Source organism: Gopherus flavomarginatus, chromosome 15 (assembly GCF_025201925.1).
Source record: "Gopherus flavomarginatus isolate rGopFla2 chromosome 15, rGopFla2.mat.asm, whole genome shotgun sequence".
Classification (NCBI taxonomy): domain Eukaryota; kingdom Metazoa; phylum Chordata; order Testudines; family Testudinidae; genus Gopherus; species Gopherus flavomarginatus.
In genome coordinates, this window is record NC_066631.1 from 10,637,716 (window position 1) to 10,659,870 (window position 22,155).

The window sequence follows — 22,155 nt, forward strand, 5'->3', positions numbered from 1 at the left end:
TTTGGATCAGCATTTCCAAGAATGCTCAATTTCTAGAGCAATGATCACTTGACAAAGGAATTATAAGCAAGGCCTCACATGCCATTGAGAAAGTTCATGAATTTGTAGTTAAAATAAAATTTCAGTTTTTCTTGCTTCTTGATACTATCCAGGCTGTTTCTTTAAGCACATCATATACTAAGATCAGAAGAAAATGCCACATAACTCAAACACACAACACTTCCACTTTAACCTAAGGCATCCAACACTGGGCAACTGAACTCAGAAAAGCTGAAGTGAAAACTAACCAGAGATTAAAAAATGTCATATAAAAATATACTAAGTCAAGTAATGTCTAGAAGCCAAGTCAGAAATAATAATGCTCTCTTTAAACACTGTACCCAAATTGATGTTGAATGTATGGCATTACCCTGAAATATCAAATACTTGAACTTTATTCTCTCTGTGGGATTTGCCATTGTTGGTAACTTAAGTACCACCACCTCAGCAGGATTCTCCCCAAACACAGCTTTTCTTAGGGTTTTCCCAGCAGGATCTCCATCCTCTGTCTCAGACCCTAATTTCCTTTTCCTGAAAGAAATGCTCCAAGCTCTCTTATTTGCCAAGACTGACCAGCTAGTATGAGTGAACAGATTCTACACTGTATGTTTATGCAGAATTCTAGCACCTAAGCTTACAATAACTCAGAGGAACCCTGTAGTAAGTTCTTAGACACAATTTCCTCTGGTGACCTAAAGAGCACCTTAACATTCTCATGAATCTTAGCCAAAATCTATGTTAAAAGATATCGAGTTCAAATCATGTTGGGATGCAAGTTTTAACAACATTTTTATTTTTCCTCTCTGACAAATAAGTCTGTACATTTTTGCAACCTAATCATCATCCAAAAACATCCTACATATAACAAATATTTAAAACAACTCTACTAAAGCAGCAACAGCACTCAAAGTAGCTAGCCTTAGAACACTGTCATTTTCCAAAACAACCAGCAAAACGAATACTTCAGCTGAATATATGGTTCTGCCACATCCTGAGGGTTTTATCTGCACTTCATTAAACTTTGCATAAGATAACTCTCCAGACAAGAACTATTACCAAGGGTTCTGTGCCTACGAGTCTTACACACAAAGACATTAGTCAGTTAATATTTGTAAAGTGCTTTGAAGATGAAAAGCAGTAGATGATTGCCAACTATTGTTTGAACTCCAGAGAAATTTCAATTTCTTTTTCTCAATTTAATGTGTTTTCATTACACTATAGAATGTAATGGGTTCTGTGTGGTAGACTATTTTTAATCTTAAAATTACCCAACACTATTTGCTGTATTTTTCATTTAAGCTCTCTCTCCACCTCCAGTAAAACAAAGTTCACAGAATAATGATTTTTCTACCACTTTTCTGAAGGAAAAAAATTATCTGAACAAACATCTCTGCAAAAAAGCTAAGTTGGAAAAAACAGTTCAGCAACAGGAGTATTTTGAAAAACAGCCACATTCAAAGCTGAGTAGACACTGAAAGTGGGCAAATTAAAACAAGATATGGGTTAATGTGGTTCTCCCTCAATTCAGAATTCCCATGTGAGGATTCATGAGCTTTAGGTGAAAGCAATATTAACCCTTGTTAACTTGTGTAACTTGATTGCTTAAAATGGATTTTTCCAACATGTCAGTTTCACAAAATATTGCAACTTTCTCCTACTTTGGTTTTTAGGCAAAGATTTCATTTGATCAGCTTGATGGACTGCAAAATAATATAGAAAGGTTGGAGACCATACATGTTTGCAAACACATACATGTCCAAATTTGTTCTTAGTTACTTTGTTTAAGGAACTCTTCCCTCCTGCTTCCCATCCCCTCACACACACACACACACCCTTGGCATCCCACCAATATAAAATAAATTCCTGGCATCAGAACCAAGTAATACAAGCAGTGAGTTCTACTGTCAGCTGTTCTGCTTCCAAGAAGCAATTGTACCTGTTCTTTGATCTCCTGCAGTTTTCGGCTCTGTTCTCTGATATCATGAAGAAGTTGTAGCGCCTTGTCATCCTCCTGAGACACCTCCATCCGTGCCTGTTCCAGGCTTCGCTTTAAGCTCTGCAGAAAGTAAAATGTTCAATGCATAGACCCTTTGCACACTACTCTGTAAGAAATATCCTCAGTCAAAGGAACACAAACCTTCTCCTCAATTAGTGTGAGACAACATAAACTAAGACACCAATTACAGAAACTTGCAAATTCACTGCTACTGAACTTCAATTTTTCCAGCCAGAGGAAAGCAACACATCAAAAAATACCATCTATTGCACAGAGATGTTAGTTCAAACCCTACTCTTGTAGACCATGTGAGGAGTCAAAGAACACACCCAGTGAGTGAGACTTCTTAGCGATATTAATTATCCATCCTTCAGCACTATCTATTCACATCTCTAGCACTGGCACTTAGCTGATGCTATATTTATACCATGACTTGCTATTTTTCTCCCCACTGTTGAACTCAGTTATGTCCTTTACTCTTTTTTAAAGTTTAAAGAGAAAGAGGCAGCACCATTGTTTCAAGATTTGGGCAAAACTTTTGCTTACAAACTTCAACTTAGACAAATGCTCCTGTCACCTACTTAACAAGGATATCATTTTTCATCCAGAAGGATCCAAAACTTTTTAATGTTGTTTATACGACACAAAATAGTATATCCAGATGGTTCAACCCAGCTTCAGATGCACCTCCTGCTGTGCATTATTGCATTGAAAGCCTCCCATTTATCCAGATAAATTCATGTTCTCCATTCTATTTAGATAAATGAAGTTACACTCTATCGGAAATGCTTCACACTCCACTGAAAAGCAGTCACTGATAGAGTGTTGTCTTGGCATGCTACATAGACAGAGATTTAGGTTTTGGTGAGAGAGGGGAAGGAGGACAGCAAAATACCAAATCCAATTGAAAATATAAGCACTATTTAAGTAGGCAGAGTGTAAACATCCTCATTGGAATTTTGCCAAGACAACAGGGCAGACATCCCTACTGTAAAAATGACAAAGAATCTTAAATACATATCTTTAAGGGCCTCATTTTTATATCCCATCTGAAAAACAGCACTTGCCACAGACACATTGCTGGGGAACTGGAGCAGTACAAACTCAGAATGTCACATTATTGAGTCAACACCACCATGTACTGAAACACTTGTTGTTGTCCTTTGAGGTTTTTCTTTAAGTATTGAATAGGCCCCACCTTGCTTTCATTCTGAAGTCTATCAAGCTCAGAACCCAAAAGCGGTACAGTATTGCTACTAGGACAAGAAGAGAACCAGAGTGTAGTTTTCTGTGAGCACGACAACCGTTTTAGCTCCTTTACCATTACTACTGAATGATGTTGTAAGCACATGGGCCAAGGAATAAAGTTTGAACAAACCCGTATCTACCAGGCCTTCAATACTCTTCAAACAATTTACTGCTCCGATTTCAATAGACAACCATTCCTCTTCCACATTATCTTCTTTCTTTACTGTATATGCACCACTGAGACCATCATGGAACAGAAAGCTAAAGACTATCAGAAATTGCACCTCCAGAGGGAAAAGGACTAGGATAAAGGCTCACACTGCATTCTGTGATGTAGGTTGCCAGGTCCTGCTCCAGGAGGGATCGCTGGGTCTCAGAGGCTTTCAGTTCCACCTCCTTTTGGCTAAGTACAGCCTCCACCTCTGACACCCTCCGGTGCAATCGCGTCATTTCCTGCTCCATCTGCAACAAACATTGAAAGGTTAAAAAGCATTCCCAAAGCTCTATTAGTTGCTAATTTCAACGCACCACATGTGATGAATTTCAGTCTCTAAGAGACTCCTAGTTATAATTCTCCAAATGCTATTTAAATTCCAATACCATTGTCTCTGCTCCTGGGAATGCACAGTTCTTCACAAGGACAGGTAGTTAGTCTAAGTCACCCCATTCATTCAAGCTGCTTGTTCATATTCGGTCATTCTTCAGTCATCTCTGGTTTTGCAGAGATGGGTCACTTTAGCTTTATCCCAAATCCATGTTGGACCAGAGGATGGGTCTCCCCCATCTCCTTGCAAGAATAAATGGTCAAATCCAGCACAAGACAGGGAGACAAATAATTGCACTCTCATAAAAGTCTCTAACAACACTTGAGTTTTTATAGACTCCAATGAGTTCTCTTTACTAAGAAACAGCAACTGTTAAAAGATGTTCACCATAATCAATGAAATGACAACAGTTACACAAGTAGAAGCTGAAGGACTAGGAAGAGAGACTTTGTATCACTCAGAACAGAAATGCAGCAACTCTGCAACCGATGAGAAGTAAATGCTGAATGCTGGAAGAAGCAGTCATCTGTGTCATGGTGAGAAAAGGGCTGTTTAAAATCCAGAGCCTCCTCTTGTTAAGTTTAACATATCTAGAGCAAAGGTATGGCCTAAATTCATCTTCTTCTGTACTGATCAGGAAGCCATTTCACTGAAGGAAAAGAACTTTGCCCACCACAGATCTGGACGATCAGCAGCATCTGACAGTTCCCTTGGCATACACTGGTTGTAGATTCCTGGAGCAATGAGGGAGGCCACTCACATAAATAAATACCTTGTGACACTTGTCCTGGGTGTCCTGCAGCTCTTTGCTCTTTAGAAGGAGTTTCTTTTCCATGGAGCTGATCTTTGCTGGAGAGTCCAACCCCAGGACAACGGACCTAGAAGAACAAAGCCAAATAATACATAAATATCGGCAAAACAGTACAGAACTCTTCACTTAAACAACTTTGCTCAGATCATTGGGTGATTATCCTGGGCTAAACTAGGCGGAAAGATGAAGCAAACTTTATAGTGTAATAGCTACTAGGTTAGGTCAATCAACATTGCGTGTCATTAGTAACCACCATGTCAGTTCCTCTACTAGTTACAGGATTAATACTTTCATTTACACAGTAAGTTTTAAATTCATAACATCAAATAAGGTGACACGGAACGCATTTCTAGATGCTCCCTGCAGGTGTTACAAAGCCAAATGTCAAATTGGTTTTAACCACTCAAGAAGTTAAATAATTTGCTGAAAATTCATTGCCTGTTATATTTTGTTACTGTTAAACAGGTTTCAAAAACAAAAGCAGACAGTACTAGAAAAGCAACTGAAAACTCAAAGGTGCCAAACTCTGAAGCACAGTGAGCTGAAGCACCTGCTCGTTAACTTGTTCTCTGCTATCCCAGGATTTTACTGAAACATTCCCAGTCCAGCTCTGCACACACCTTCTCTATTTCATCCACACGGACACGATTAGCCACATTTCGTGTCCGTGTGGATGAAATAGAGAAGGTGTGTGCAGAGCTGGACTGGGAATGTTTCAGTAAACTGAGCTGTGTCTCCTGAGAAAAATCTGCTTAACTGTAGCATTCATTGAAATTTGACTGCAGGAAATTGAGGAACACATTTACATTTTTTTAGCACTCTTTCTGATTGGGCTCTTTACCCCCCATAAAGTTAACTATTCATGTTGGTTTAAACCAGCACTTCTCAAACTGGGGGCTTCAACCCCAAAGGGAGTTGCAAGCCTATTATAGGGGAGATCATGGTATTGCCATCTTTACTTCTGCACTGCTTTCAGAGCTGGGCAGCCGGAAAGTGGTGGCTATTGGCTGGGCGCCCAGCTCTGAAGGCATTGCTGCCGCCAGCAGAAGTGAAGTAGTAAAGGGGGCAATACCACACCATGTCACTTTTACTTCGGCACTGCTCCTGGCGACAGCACTGCCTTCAGAGTCAGGCACCCAGCTCTGAAGGCAGTGCCTCTGCCAGCAGCAGTGCAGAAGTAATGGTGGCATAGGGGGGTGTCACTTTTTTGGGGGGGCAGTCATCAAAATCTGAAATATTTACAAAGGGGGTCCCAGCAAAAAAATATTTGAGAATCCATGGCTTAAACTGATTCTAGAAAAGCATTAGAAGTGACTATTTGTGATTTGGAGCGTATGTTAGGGTTTTGTACTCTTAAACCAGATGTTTTAACTATCACTTGCTTAAATATGATCTCAAATTATACAAAAAAATTAAAAAACAAAATCACATTCGACAGAAACAGTTCCCTGTAGCAAAATGTGATTCCAACTAGTAGTTAAGTAGTTAATAAGGAAACCAGTTTTAACAGAAGAAGCCTAGAGCTCATTGTAAGTTGAGATTTTAAAAGTACAATGAAGGTGCTAATAAAAGAACATGCAGTCTGCCCTCACATTGCTTGCTGGCTTCTACTGGCCACAGCTTTGGTATGCAGCCAGTTATCCCCATGGAGAGAAATGAGCTTCGAGCAGCCCTTTGCACACAGCTACACACCCACACACAGCAGCACTGTCTCTTCTTACACCAAGGAAAGTTTGATTTTACCACCACCATTTTCTGAGAAAATGTACTCCCAAGTCCAAAAATACACAGAGGGTATTAGTCACACACATGAAAAGAAATGGATTTTATAAAACTGTGCTGCAGCAGCATGTGTGGAACAACAGATTTTAATGAGTGCCACCTCCTAAAGCCATTTGGAATGCAATCTTGATATTAACGTAAGTATAGCAGAGTCCACAATTCCCAACCTACATAGAAATATCTAATATAATGAAATCTTTTTTTAAAAAAACTAAGAAACAAGCCTATTAGAAGAATGAAACCCACATATCAAATGACAAGATATAAATGATGATTTATTAGAAGAATAAATCTTAAAATTGAATGCACTGGTTAAACACTCAAATTGGTTAACTTGGTCTAATCAATCCTATCCTCCAGATTATCATTTTTAAAAGTCAATATATCAAAACATCACTAGACTCCTCCAGAGAACAAGCAGGCATCAGAGAAAAACACTTAATAAATCCCATCACAGACAGGCATACAAACAAGGCTAAAAATGGATAGGTGAGAAAAAACAGTCCTATAAATAAAAATTAAAAGATCACATTAACTAAAAAAGATGCAAAGAAATCTGCTTCAAAATGTAATTCTTATAAATATAAAAATAACTGCAAATGTGTAATGATAATTTTGACAAGTTTTTTATATTGAAATGTTAACTTTCGAGATCTCTAATTTATCTCAGCAAAAGCCATTTTTTAAAAATAATCATAGTTCCACAGCATTCATCATCGCCCTTTAGTTTTCTGCTCATACCACAGGCACTGCTCAGCAGATTCTAGCTAGTTCTGATAGAAAAGAGGACACTTGCACCACTGGTTCATTATAAAAGTTCCTGTTTCATCCTGCTGTGCGTTTTTTGTTTTTTTAAGGAGCATGCTCATAATATTGTAGACATCATTTTGCAATTCAAACATTTTGCCTGGAAAGTCAACTAAACCACCTAGCTGCACTGCAACATGGGGAAGAACAGTATGGGACCCAGGGAGAAAGCACACCACACAGCAATGGAGTGTGGGATGGAGTGGGGTGACGGAGTGGGGTGTATTGCTACTCTTAAATGATCCCCCAGCCAAAGTTTGGAATGTCATTAACTGGCTCTAGAGACAGCTGTTTCTTAGGTGTGATGAGTGGGGTTTGGGAAAAAATACACTGCAATCCTTCTCTCCCATTGAAAATTAAAAAGATCCCTTAAAAAAATGTGAGCGCTAAAAATGGCAATTTTTTATCACAATGAAAATCAGTACATCTCAACCCCAAAGCAAGCTGGTCTCCATATACTGGATTTGCATTAGGCACACATAAGAGCTCGGCATGTCCACTTCAGCTAACTCCTCCTTTCATGTAAACTCTACTAAGACTGCTTCATAAGTACCTCGACCACTTTTTCAAGTCTCAAGAAGAGAGAGAGTAATCAAGAGAAATGGGATGCTTAAAATCTAACAGAAGCCTAATCACGGAGATCCAAACTCCCAAAGGATTTTATGACAAGATGTGAGATGTGTGCTGTAGTGTCATTGTTACATACCCCCTCACTCAGAGTTATCTCAGAAGTTAAACACATCCAATCTGACAGCAAAAGCTACCATGCAAACATATCACTCAACTGGTACCATTTCAGAATATTTAATTAAATTAACCATTAAACCAGGGGTTCCCAAACTTGTTCCATCACTTGTGCAGGGAAAGCCCCTGGTGGGCCGGGCTGGTTTGTGTACTTGCCGCATCCACATTCCCAGGCCAATAGGAACTGCTAGAAGTGGCCCAGGCTGAGAGATGTACTGGCCACCGCTTCCAACGGCTCCCATTGGCCTGGAGCAGCAAACCGCGGCCAGTGGGAGCCTCGATCAGCCGAACCTGCGGATGCAGCAGGTAAACAAACCAGCCTGGACTGCCAGGGGCTTTCCCTGCACAAGCAGCGGAACAAGTTTGGGAACCAATGCATTAAACTAAGAGTCACTTATCTCAGCACAACAGTGTCTGAAATTTCCTCTAAGGTGTGAAGAAATTAACAAGAACAAAGGGAATCGACTTATGTAAATAAAACACAAGAATGAAGAGGAATATAAAAAAGCTCAAGTCTGGGTCAAATCTACAGTAGGAAACGCTAACCACACTAGCTGTGCTAATCTATTTTCAAGAGGAAAATTACCTCCTTGAGTTATCATTTAAATTAATTGGCTTAATGCTGATTACCTAGTAATTCATGGATAGAGCCAGAGCCTCTGCCAGAAGGACTGTAGGGAATGGTGCAGAAGTGCTGGATATCAGAGGGCTCCTCCCGTCCTAATCTTTTCAAGTAACAATCGCTACAGAAAAAGCTAGAGGTTAACCAAAAGGGAATGGCAAGTTCACAGCCCATCCTCTATCATGCACTGTATCTTCTTACTTCATCTTTTTATCCCAATCTCATGAGCCTCAAACTCACCTTTGCCTCTTCCTTCTCATAGCTGCTGGTACCATCTGTCCTAATCCTGGCCCCTGCACATATCCATACTCCCCCTTCCTATGCCTCATGCTTAAGGCTAAGATTGTGTCACAGGTATTTTTAGTAAAACTCATGGACAGGACACAGGAGATAAACAATACATCACAGAAGCCCAAGTCCTGCCATGCACAGGGCTGAAGCTGAAGTAGTCAGAGAAATCAATTAAAGTCATGGAATCCGTGACCAAATCATATCCTTACTCGTGCTCTATTCTCTAACTTCATTTCCATCTCTACCCTTCCACTCCTCCAGCCTTTCCATTTTCTGTTCCCTCTCAAATGCCTCCTCCATCCTAAAACACAGCAAAAAAACCAAACAATGATACCATTAAGATGTGAATGCAATGAACTGAAACAGCAAATTATTACTGAAACCTTGTTCTCCCTTTCCAAGGGCTGGAACAGAAACCTACCAGCTGTTAGATTAAACTTACCAGCCAGAGAGGTCAATATGAAAAATAAAAGAGGAAGAAATCCTCACCAGCGAAGTCTGGGGTAAATACTGGTGATAAGGTCAGCCCCTCTCCCAACCTCGGTTGCTGGGGAGGGGGAAGATGCTTAGAAGATGCTTACCTGCACCAAACATGAGAATTCCTCATTTTGTATCAGCTTTACCTCCAGCTAGTAAGTGTCGGATAAATTTGAAGAACCAGTCCTCTTCACACTTCTCCAGTCTCTTACTGGCTTAAGGAGGGTAAGAGTTGGGGCAAAAGAGAATGAAGAGAGGTCTGCACTACCCCCTATTCCATCCTTTTTTGGGAGTCCTCCTTACTCATGAAATATGCAAGTGCCTATCTGCGCTGTAGCTCCTCAAGGTTTTGCCAACCAGCGGCAGCAATGTGAAAGTAACATGATTCTTGACAGTTTGGCTACAGCCCACTAGATTCTGACTGGAACATAGGACTGGAAGGGATCTCCTGGGTCATCAAACCCAGTCTCTACTATTGCATATAATCCTAGTCTAATATGGAGCATGATAAGTTTATGAACTAGTTATTCCTATTGGAAAGGTGTGCCAGAATCTCTCCTATGATGTTTAGAAACTTTCTCCTAAATTGCCAGCCTAAATTTATCCATGGTGGGTTTATACACGTTTGTTCTTGTGTCCTTCGGCTTAAATAGCTCTACTCCCTGCCTGGCATTTACCTCCCAAATGTATTTACAGAGAGCAAACATATCCCCTCTCAGCCTTCATTTTGCTAGTCTAAACAAGCCCAGCTCTTTTAGTTTCCTCCAATAAGACCAGCTCTCCATTCTCCTAACCATCCTAGCAGTCCTTCTATGCACCCATTCCAATCTGAATTCATTTGTCTCGAACATGAGTGACCAGATCAGTACACAGTATTTCAGATGAGGTCTTACAAGTGCCTTGTACAATGGCATTAATATTTCCCTACGTCTATTGGAAATACCTAACCTGATACATCCCAGATGTAGTGAAAGTAACAGGGACCTTGTTAACTACAATCTACTGCTGTTGCTGCACAAAACTGTGGGCAGCAAGAAAGGCACTAGAGCTATCAGTCTGCAAACACAGGAAACCAGCCCAGCATCACTTAGCAACCATAAGAATTATAACTCATTTTTAAATGACAGTTTAAATTCTGCACTGATGAGTTAATAACTCACACTTGTTAGAGAAAGTGCCCCACTTTCTACTAGCGAAGTACACAAATGATTCTTTAAGCCTTACCTTCTGTTTGTTGTTCTCATTCACTGCCTCCTGCTTCCCAGGGCAGGTAATGTGTCTTATTTGTTCAATAAAGTACCTAGCACACAGTGGACACTTCATAAATTATAAAGAAATCTTCCTCATTCCCCAACCTAGCAGTGGGATTGAGGAGATCACTAGCCACTGCACTAGTTCAACACAAGTTTAAATACTGATGTATCCTAATCTCCCTTGATTCCTTGCAAAATTTAGCAGCTGCTCCTCAAAACAAAATGCAGTTCTTTACTCCCAAAAGTAAATCCAGGAATGAGTTTATGAAAATCTAGTTCTAATATAAAGTTCAGCCTATAATATAAGCAGAATCTTCTTATAATCCCTTTCTTCCAAAGGAACCTAATATATGACCGATTCTGTGCATCAACATACAGGAGAACAGGCTGTATTAGGCAGTTCTATACAACTTTACCCATAATTCCTCCAATGCATATTAATCTTGACTCTCTTTTGCTGTATCCTCACTATTCTACTACTAGAACCCAAACAAAACTTCAACAGTGATCCTTAACTGTTATATGCACCACCTCCCACTAACCAGTTCCAACATAGCTTTGACAATGCACACCTATATCAACCTGCAACACCCTTATATGATCAGCCTTTTACCAATATCACACAGATATGCCAGTAGACCTGAAACTTAACCACAAACCCTCTCCACACTTCTAGTACCAGGATCCCAATACATACAGAGTTCTAGCAATACACCAAGATCAAGTTCTGAGCCTCTACTGACAGTTACACAAATGGCATTCTGGTTTTGTTATGTGGAGAAGAGTCCACTAGGGAGTAGGATGACACCACAAGTCATTTCACTTATAATTCAAGGTAGATTTTAACCCCAAGTATCCACATTTGACATTTACCAACTGACATCTGACTCCCACTGACATCTCACTAAAAGCCAACATCTCATCTTTCAACCATTATTATATCCTCCTCCTCCCTCCCGACCAGGAAGGCAACACCTGTGAGGAGGGACAGTCACTAAAGACAGTCAGTCTCCCCTTCTGAACACCAACCTATACATCATATAACCTTGACTCAAAATATGGGCAACAGCCAAGAATACCACAAAATTTGGTTCCACACTTCTCTCTCGAGCAACTTACTCAGCACCAAAAGCAACTATCAAAGCCAATATGACAAAGACATGAAAGCTGGTTCAAGTCCCTGATGGGGATTAACTCAGTGATGAAAGAAAACGGTTGAAACTAAAAGACAGTACCTTAGCATGTTGAGTCAACAAGTCAGGTAAAGGAATTGCATTTCTGAGTCACCTTCTGGTACTGGAATAAGGATTCCTCAATTTGATGTGCTGCACTAATGCTTTTCTCATTAGCTCTAACACCAGGAACCAAGGACTCACCAGGTCAAAGAGGTTTACACCATGCCATTTACATTCTTGCTTCTCCTGTCTCAGTTCTCTCTCTGAAATCCTAATTCCTTCCCAAATGACGACCAATTTTTATGGATCTCAGTTCCTCACCCCCTCCCTGCACTGCTTGTGGCTCTCTGACCCCATACTACATCCAAAATACAGCCATGCCTAGTCTCAGTGTTTAACTTGACCGAGCAGTACACACTGCCAGCTCAGTGAAGCTCTATCTCTGGTTCACTGACCCATCAACACACACTTCTGGATTAGTGGCTCTCCAGCTCTGTGAATCTCTGATTCAGCCTCACTCCCACCCCTAGTTTTGTGACAACCAGTCTCTGCATTTCTGACCTAATAGAACATACCCCCACTTCAGCCTCTGAACTCCATAGGATTTTCCTTCTTCCAGAGACCAGAAAAAACAGAAATCAAACTGCCCACTCCTCTCCAGGGAACAGCAAACACAACTAATGCAAAGTAACCAAATGATAATTTTAGCAATGTCAGTTTCAGAACCAGCCTTATTTTCCATACAAAACCAGCGAACAATATTAAATATACAAAATCACAGCAGCAACAGATAAAGCCTAAAGCTGTCAACTTCCCTAAAGCAGAGCGCAGGCCAGTTAAAACCAGCTTTCCCCCTCCCCCATCCCCTCCCCGGTACAAGCCCTGATTTTCTTGTACTGATCCTGTTCACTTAGACAGTAATTCCCACTTACTCAGATCTGAGGATCCCCAGAGCCTTGATGAAGGAAAACCCCACAAACGGCAAATCTTCACCCGAGAAGCCCGCTGGGTTCAACTGCCGCGGAGAGGATAAAACCCGCGAATTCTTCTCTGGTTCATCAAAATTTGAGGTGTCATCATCAGACCTGAGGGTAGGAACGAAGGGGGGAGGAGCTGTTGGAAAAAACAGGGAGAAAAGACAAATTTCAGCTACAGTTTTCTCTGCAACGGTCCCATTCATTCAATGCTTGCAATGGCACTGCAGCTCCTGCTTTTAATCTTGCTAACACAAGCAGACTGAGCTGCTGCTCTCAAATCGTATTACAGCAACAAGAGATTAACCCTTCAGCTACCAACATGGCTACCATTCTGCAGGCACAGTGTCTCCCATGCTGGTTAAACTGGTATTTTGAGTCAAAGGCACCAGGCTAAGAAAAGCTTTGGTCTCATATTTACAGGTTATTTCTTCCTGATTTTTCTAGAAAAACAAAGATGTCTCTAAGCCACCGAATCAGTGGAGTAAACTACTTCATGAGAATAGAGTCAGCTACCTTGCTAGCCAGCTAAGGACTAATTTCTGCCTATCACCTCTACCAACAGCCTCCCCAGTCCATATTTCTGGTTCTTGTTACCATCAGTAAACGTATCTTGTTCCTGGAAGATTTCAATATGCTGCAGCTACTAAACCCAGATAGCTCTTGGAGAAGGGAGAAAAAGAAATAAAGACTTGCTTCCCCATGACAGCTTGCTTAGGATTTGGAACTCTTGGTGGGACACCACTGCAGTCTGGCTCCAATACAATCTGAATAGAGGTATCAATGGCAGGAATTATAATCTATTTCTTACTCTAATTTTTAAATTAAAATATCTTAACTTGTTAACCAGTTGTTTAATTTCAGCCCATCTTCTAACATTTGCTGCAGTTTAATTAACACAACAAAACAAAAGGATAAGTTCTTTTAAATGATGTGCAGCACCCCAGATCCCTGCTGGTTTGGCTGCACGTGTGAAAAGAATGAATGTAAAAGCTTGCTGTGCAATTCCTACCTCATAAAAGCATGTTTCCTCCCAAGATTTTTTTTTTTTTTAAATTTCATCATTCAGGTCTTCACTCCCTGCAAATCTAATAAGCTCTTTTTTGCTCTATGAAGCAGACAGCTCTTCAGTCCGCAGCTAGAACACAGCCTATTGTTACAAACTGATGGAAGTGTTGTGTGCTAAAACCGTTACCATGGATCCAGTATAGCTCTCCTGTAGCTGAAGGGCTGATGAGAATTGAAGAACCGGGAACAAACATTACAGCCCCTGCAGTGCAGGCTCCCTGCTCCTCACTCTGTGCATGCTCTAAGTTTAACCCTACCTGCCTGCATTCATGACAGATGCTGATGCTTATCTGACTGACACAAGCAGAATGAGTCACTGCTGGAGCTTGCTAGCTCCCTCTAGGTTGCCAAATCCTTTCACAGCTCAATTTTTAACTCTTAATTTTCTACGCTAATTTATGTATAAGTTAACAGCAGATCAACACCAAGCGACCACTAGACCAGCATTCACAAGCAAAAATCTGCCTGTTTAAATCAGCAAATTGCAACAATACATGCATGCTTCCCCAATAGTGGCTCTCCAGGGAGCCATGCTGACACAGCTTTCAAATAGTGAACAGAAAGGAAGGTCCACCAAGCTGGGAAGATACTGCTCACATACCATAGTTTTAAGAACATTGGAGTAGGATGAATGAAAAACTCAAAGATTAAAATATGCCTTAATAAGGAAATTATATTACCTCTCAAACAGGACAGCATTCAAATCATCTTTGTCAATATCAAACAAATAGGTTCTGATACTTCATTGGTTTAAAAAAATTGCAAACGTTTAATAGGATGGGATCTATATTACAGAGTGAATTCTCTTAATATGACATCCAGTTATAGCTCTTCTGTCTAGCGCTCTCACTCACACAAACACAGGAGCAAAAGATTACAATACAACTTCATTAGCTATAACATTTTTCATACAAATGGCATCCCAAAATGCTTTGCAAAGTAAAAAATTAAAGAGTAGTAAAGGGAAGAAATATAGGTAATACATTTTATTTTCAGCATTCAGAATGAAAAGGCCTATGGGCACCTTTAACTGGTTTATTCCCCCTGCCCCCATCTAAGATTTAAAGAGAGCTTGGACTGATGAGGCAGAGCAATATAGGAAGGAGAAGACTATCTAATTGATATGGTAAAGTCTAGAACCCTTCTTGTAAGAGTAGCCAAAAATATACCTTAACAGAAAAGGAAGGTATATATTATAACTCTATATAAGCCCGTATCATTTAATATTTAACAGATTTGTTCAAGCTAGAAATAAAGAGAGATTGAATCTCACCTTTCATCAGAAAGTAGTGGGAATCTACAGAGGAACCATTCTCAGGCAACTACAATTAAAGGCAAGAAACTTTCCTCTCACCATTAACAAGTATCTTCTAAAAGTCTCTATTCAGACTACAGTGGTAGAGCTAATTTAAATATGCTTAAAATAAGTAAAGAGATAAAAGATAAATAGCACTCAATGGAAGAACAACAGAGGCAAGGAGGAACAAGATACATCACGATACCCAATAGCAACATCTTCATATGGTTGAAGAAAGCTAAAGATGGAAAGTAAATAGGACTTTTAGAAAGAGAAAGCTAATTTTAATATTACATTTTCTACTACAATTTCTTCTGATGTTTAATAAAAGCTCTGCACAAAAGGAAAGAGACACAGAGAAAGCTAGCTGAAAGGGAAGAAACCTGAATTTGCCCTTTGCTTTGCATCTCCTGAAGAGGCATTCACGAGAGAAGAGCTATTACCAACCTAACACAGTTGAGAAGCTCTTCTTTCTAACCTTGTTACCATACTACTATCAAGAAACAATGGCAAGGAAAAAAAGAAAGTCAATAAACACACCTCTGGCTGCAAGTGGATCAGAACTGCTGACAGTGACTGAAAGGGGAAAATGAATTTCTTCAGAGGTAGGTTTCAGACCACTTTGGATGAGAAGAGACTCACAGGAGGGAGAAGAGAAACACCTGGAAAGAGATATGCTAGATCCACTTTGCTTGGCTGCTTTTGATAATTACTTGGTAATGTCTTTAGATCCCTTTATTCCTGAGATTAAGGTATTCCCCTGCTTGTCTCTTGAAACTGCCTGTAAAATAATTGGTGCGGCTTATATAACAGGCTGAGAAAAGAGAGCAATTTGGTTGGTTAACAAGGTTTAAATGCATGTCTATGAAAAGGTCCTTGGGTAACCAGAACTGGCCAATTATTTCTTGTTTAAAACCAAAGAATTCTCATTCGTTTATAATTATGGTATCCTCAAAATAACAAGATGAAGACTAGCAAATACAAAGGTGTAAGTGTGTTCATATTGAGGCTATTCTCAAGTGCTTCTTTAAAAAAAAGAACGCTTAAAAGAGGTCATAGTAAGACTCTGGGAACTGAATAGCAAATACATGCCATTGTATCTGGCAAAACTAAAGATTTGTTCAGGAGATTCACATTTTTTCCCTCTCCAGGTTTATTCAAAAAGAAACAAAACTATGCTACAAACAGGATATTCTAATCCTGAAACTTTAATCTTATAAAAATTGATTGACACATGGATCATTTTCTGCCTGTAATATGTTGCAAGTAAACAGCACATGTGGTCATTATCTAAATACCTTCTAGAGAACTGCACATTACGTAAGAATCAATTGCTTACTCAGATACCCCTCTTATGGAGGAAGTATATAACCCTCATCCACCTGTTCTAAAGAATTACTTCTGGAGGTAAGGGGGTGTCATATGCTGATAAATTAAAAAAATAGCACTGCAGTAATTACTCAGTTTATCACCGTCTTTATGATTACAGTAAATGAAAAACAGGTTTTGAACTGTGTTAATATGTGCATTTATGCTAGTTCAAGGCATAATACAATCAACTCCATCATTTCAAATTATTTCCATGTAACTTTAGAGATAGGATACTGCATTTCCCTGGGATTCCCCTCTTCTAGGTCAAAGACAGACCTTACTGGAGTAGGGGATTTGGAGGAACTACAGAAAAGAAATGTATCTTGTCTTGTTTTATAATATAATCTGTTCTTCCTGGTGTCAAAAATGTATACTGCCTTTCCAATGGCAAGTAGATTGAGCATTAGTATCTTGTGCTTTCAGTAATATTTATGGAAAACCCGAAGGACAGCATCAGCTCTGAATTATATCTTTAAGAATATTTGATCTAGAAACGCCTAACTACAAAAGGTTATAATACACAATAGGCCTATCCCAGCTATAAACAATATTCACTAACTGTACAAGATGCTACTTTAGAATCCTTTCCATTGTTTGAAGGCAATTATCTCCCCAAGATATATTCTTATTTCAGTTAACAGCAGTGTCCCTCCAAATTTGTGTTGGCTTCAGTTACTGCCTACCAAACTGGTGATTAATAAAAAGAAAAAACAAACCATGTATTTTTTATTACTGAAGACCAACAATATCTTAGTGAAAAAAAATACAAAATGTAATAGTTATCACCATATAATATAAAAACAATGCAAATAAGTAATTTGAGAACTACGTGCCATGTGCCAAAAAAGTGAGTGAATTTATAAGATACAAGACACTATAGTAGATGGCAAAAAGCCCTAATTTTTCCTTAAGCCCATTCTAAAATATTCACACACAAGCTTTTTCTCCCTCATCAGTACAGCAGACGACAAATAAAATGGCTCAGGTCATACTAACTTATGCCATGCTAGAAACATTTCAGCAAGGTCTGTCTGCTTTTAGATGTGAAAAAGCCATCTTTTATCTGGGAGACCATGCAGAAAAGGGATGCAGACAGCAAGCAGGCATTCCATGAGCTAAATTCTTATGGACCCTTGTGAAATTGCCTCTAAGAGACACCATTTTTCTGGAGGACACATCTGTGTACACAACTGCAGTTACAAACCATATGGGGTTGTATGTCTGGCAGCATGAACTAGTGTGCAGAGCCCACATATATGGGAAGAACTCAGATCTCAATCACAGTTCATTTCTGCCCAAGTATTAAATTTAAGAACCTCTCTTTTCTCAACCGTTTAAACAGACAGGATAATCTCATCCTGATGAAAGCAGAAACTGGCCCTTTTTTGACCCTCTTGTAACTTCATCCAACCTAAAAAAATTAAAATATTTTAGGACAATGATCAGTTTTTTCTGGAAAGTTGTCAATAAGGCATTTGGGAGATACGAGAGCTCAAACATGAGATGATCTCAATTCTGGAATATCTGAAGTGAACTTTAAAAGCCTTACAAGTTTGACAAGTTCCTGACATTCAGCTATCCAGATTTAATTTGTGGGAAACATTCCCACAATGTACGTCTTGCAGAACAGACTATCATATTGTAAGGATGCATGATTTGGAGTCACTTATACTGGTAAACTGTTCCTGAGACCCCATTTCTCAAAAAAATTACATTACATAAATACCTCAATATAATACAAACGCCATGCAAATAGAAACAGGAAGATATGTCTTTTCAAGTAGTTTTCACATTTCCTCTCTCCGCCATATTCTCCCTGATTCTGTTTCCTCCTGTCCACTAACCTTTTTTACAACTCACTTTCTGCTTGCTAATCTTAAACATTTTATCCTGCTTATTAAACTATCATCTTTCATCAGGAGGGTACTTCTGAAAATCCCAAGTAATTGCTTCAGTTTCCTTTGCTTTTCAATTTCCCATATTCAAATGCTACTCCAACCCTTATGGAATCCTCTGATATGAACACTATTTCCCGTTCTCTCCTAAGAGGGGTATGCAGCCAAAACATTTGGCTTGCTGTATGAAAGAGCAATAATGGGGGAAAAAATATCACTATGTATTTGGCTACATTGTCCATTGCCATTAACAAGAGGAGTGATCTTCCCAAAGCCATGAGATCATTCCTCAGACCAGGTCAGAGAAGAACAAATGCTTCAGCACCAATAGGTTCACTTGGATCTCTCCTCTGTTATGACACTGCCTCAGGCATCACAGATTGGGAAGAATAAATACAGTGGATTTTTTTTTTTTTTTTATGAAGCCATTTCTCCAGAGGAGTGTCCAGCTCTCTATCACACACCTTCCTTTGCACCAAGATGTAAAGTTCCTTCCTTTCTTCTCAGATATTTTTGGATTAATTTCATACAGGTCAATATTCTGCCCTGCCCTTCAAGACCTTCTGTTAGTTGCTGCGCTGTTAGTTACTACTATGACTGCTGCCATTTTCCTTTGGACTTTGCCAAAGAGCAACTACAGGACAATCCCCAAAGGAAATACTGTCCTTGCCCTATGTGTTTTGTATTTAGATTAAGGTAAAAATCCTCCTGACCACTTCTCAACTGTACTTCATGAGATTAAGTTTGTAATTTTAGATTCAAATTAAATGGCTAATGTAATTTACTGACTTTAAAAAACCATGAAACTACAGTTATGAAAAGCTTATTGGATAGCTTGCAATCTTCTGGCCAGTAAGCAAGCAGCACATAATACCCAGTGTCCTTCATCTCTCTTATTCTGTATTCTTTTACATACTTTAAAGAGCAATGTTCTGAATTTTCCAGTCTAAACCCTGATTATTATTTAACTGACAGATAAGTATAATTATTCTGGCTACCAATATAATTTTTACTGTATGTAAAATACTAAATACAGAATCCAAACCTTTTGCAGTACATTATGTCAAGTAAATCAACATGCAATCTTTAGGAAGTAAATGTTCTGTAATAATAAACTTCAGTAAGCAGCAAAAGTAGATAAATACAGGGCAAGGACAGCACTAACAACAAAAAGCTTTTCAAACACCTACTGGAGCAGGTTCAGTGGCTGACCTGGGGGCTTACGTGGAGCTACAGTCTACTTCTGCATTTAGGAGCTGACTTCAGATTCCAGCTGCCTGAACCCATGGAGGTTGGAAGCTTTATAGAAGTGACTATCTCAGGGGAAGAGAAGATACGGTTTAAATGCAAATTCAATAATTGGTTTATAAGTTCCCATAACAACAAAAAGTTAATAGGATGTTTTTGTCAGTATTAACAGCACAAATTCTAAGCTGAAAGGGGTAGAGTTAGGCTGATAATCTAGGAGCTTAAATAGCCCTAGTTACAACAGTACCTCCCAAATACTTAGGAAGTAACACACTATCACTTTCTTCCTTCTCATCCTGAAAGAGCAATAACATGATTGTTTTATAGGTGAGTATCTGTGTGTGTGCGCATATAGAACTTATTTAGCGAAAGACATGTCAAAGGAATAAGTTTTACATTTTATTCTGAAAGTGGTTAGGTTCATGATCAACAGCTCATGGGAGCGAGCTCCATCGGCTATGTCTAGCTCCTGTGAAAGTTCCACTTCCTGCTCTCAAAAGTATCCCACTACTGGTTGACAGTTTCATTGCTCCAGTTGAACATTGCTGTCATGAGAAGTCAAGCTGATGGAGAGAGCAGCAATCTTTCTGGAAGCTAACTCCTGACAGCTCTGAATAGTAAGACAGACACTGACCTGGACAAACTTAGTTAATGGGGAACAAGTACAGAGAGCAAAGCACCAGGGTGATGTATTCATTCTGTTGCTAAAAGCAGAAGTACTGCTGTGTTTTGTACCAATTCGAGCTTTTTCATGGGGTATGGCTTCATTCCTACATGAGTCATAATAATTTAGCCTATAGTTCACAACTGTATTGATCTCACCATGGCAAGGTCTGTATGTAACAGACTAGGGCACAGTTTTCTGTCCAGTTACAGATGGAAATAGGTTTGGAGATTTTGGGGGGTTGGATTTTTCCTTTTTGCTCGCATGGCTGTTTGGGCATTCAAAAGAACCCCAAGAATGCCTAACAACTGAATAGTCAGTCAGCATCATTGTTCTCCTGTGAAGCGGCAAGGCAACACCAACTAACTTGGGCAGTTTCCAGAATGCCAGACAAGCAGATTGCCAAGGGGGCACTGGAATGGATTCCAATTCACCATTTTCCACAGCATCCAAAGTACCTTTGAAAAGATTAAGGTCTAAACTCAATCAATATAGGAACCTCGAGAACAAAAACTGGTGAACTAGTAGAGACGGCTCAAGAGAAAGATGAAGCATGAGCTGAAATCTGCACCAGACATGCTGAAATAAGAAGAAACTTCTCAATCAAAACTCAGTGATATTATAAAGGTAACAACCAACAGTTTTGATAGCATAGCTGTTCTAAAAGTTTAGGATTCTTGAAGCTGAAAAGAAGAAGAGAGTCAATATTCAACCCGAGAATCCCCAAAGTAAGAGGACAAATAGTCATCTGAGGCTGGCAGTCTCAGCCTAATAGTAATCATAGAATCTAGACTATTCTCATGGTGCTTAATAATCAGAGTAGCCAATCTGTTTAGCTCTGTACCAAATGTAAGGAAGACATGGTCCTTGCCCCAAGGATTTCACAGTTTAAATAACTGAATAGTATTCTAAAAATCAGAGGTTCAAGGACCACTGGTGAATGAAGTACTTGGCTTCACATGCGGTGCTGGCGCCTCAGTATTTCCAGCAGCTAAACTGCATTACTTTCCTAATATTACAGGCATTGTTTACAAGGAAAAGTATTTGCCACACAGGCGTTTATTCTATCAACAGGGGAGAAGGTGGACCGTACAATTGTGAACAGGCATGTCCACAAGAAAATCTCTATTTAGATGTGATTCACACTATGAAAAAGTTTGGGAATCCCTGTTCTACTTTAGTTTCTAGTAGCATAAACTCCATTCTGATAGCAACCATGACATAGGTCACTACAAACAGAAGGTAAAAGGAGCATGATTCATATATAACAAATTGAATCATGAGGTGGTAAGAGGAGAGAAGATTAATAAACTACAAAACAAAAATAAAATAAAGGTGTAGGCAGACTGGAGTGGGAAAGAGTTGCAGGAATATTTGTATTTTATATCATTCTTTACTTAAATTTTCACCTGTGAGGTTATAACATACAGTATATTAACATATCCTAGCCATAAAACATAATAAATAAATCATTCCTCAAAACATTTATGCTGTCATAATGCAGTACTGCTTCTTTTTTTAAATGATTAATCAATTCAAACACTCAGCAAATACTCATTTTACTCATATGCACATGTTATCAAGGACCTATTTTTAATATAATATTGTTCTGCTTACTATTACGGATGTTATTCCAGTCAATTTTAGAGAAGAATGGATGGCAGCAGAGACCCTCATAATCTAGCCTCTCCTTTGGCCCACATAGCAGACTCTGGACCAGATCAAGAAATTCATTACTGACTTTCACATCTTCTGGGAACTTCAAGAACCTCTGCATTTGAAATAAAAATATTTCTTTGCTCAGTAGGAAAAGAGAATCTGAAGCTGTTAAGTTCAAATCTTCATTAA

The 22,155-nt window shown here is 39.3% G+C and overlaps 1 protein-coding gene across 2 annotated transcripts in view; it reads right to left on the minus strand.

Annotated features, from left to right (window-relative positions):
• Window positions 1-22,155, minus strand: part of CIT (citron rho-interacting serine/threonine kinase) — a 104,717-nt gene that overhangs the window by 68,020 nt on the left and 14,542 nt on the right. For both annotated transcript variants that reach the window (XM_050923570.1, XM_050923569.1), the window contains 5 exons: window positions 21,925-22,078; window positions 12,723-12,903; window positions 4,601-4,706; window positions 3,602-3,745; window positions 1,976-2,095 (listed from right to left, as the gene is read on the minus strand). In XM_050923570.1, coding sequence (XP_050779527.1) covers window positions 1,976-2,095; window positions 3,602-3,745; window positions 4,601-4,706; window positions 12,723-12,903; window positions 21,925-22,078 — 705 coding nt within the window. The remainder of the gene's footprint in view (window positions 1-1,975; window positions 2,096-3,601; window positions 3,746-4,600; window positions 4,707-12,722; window positions 12,904-21,924; window positions 22,079-22,155) is intronic.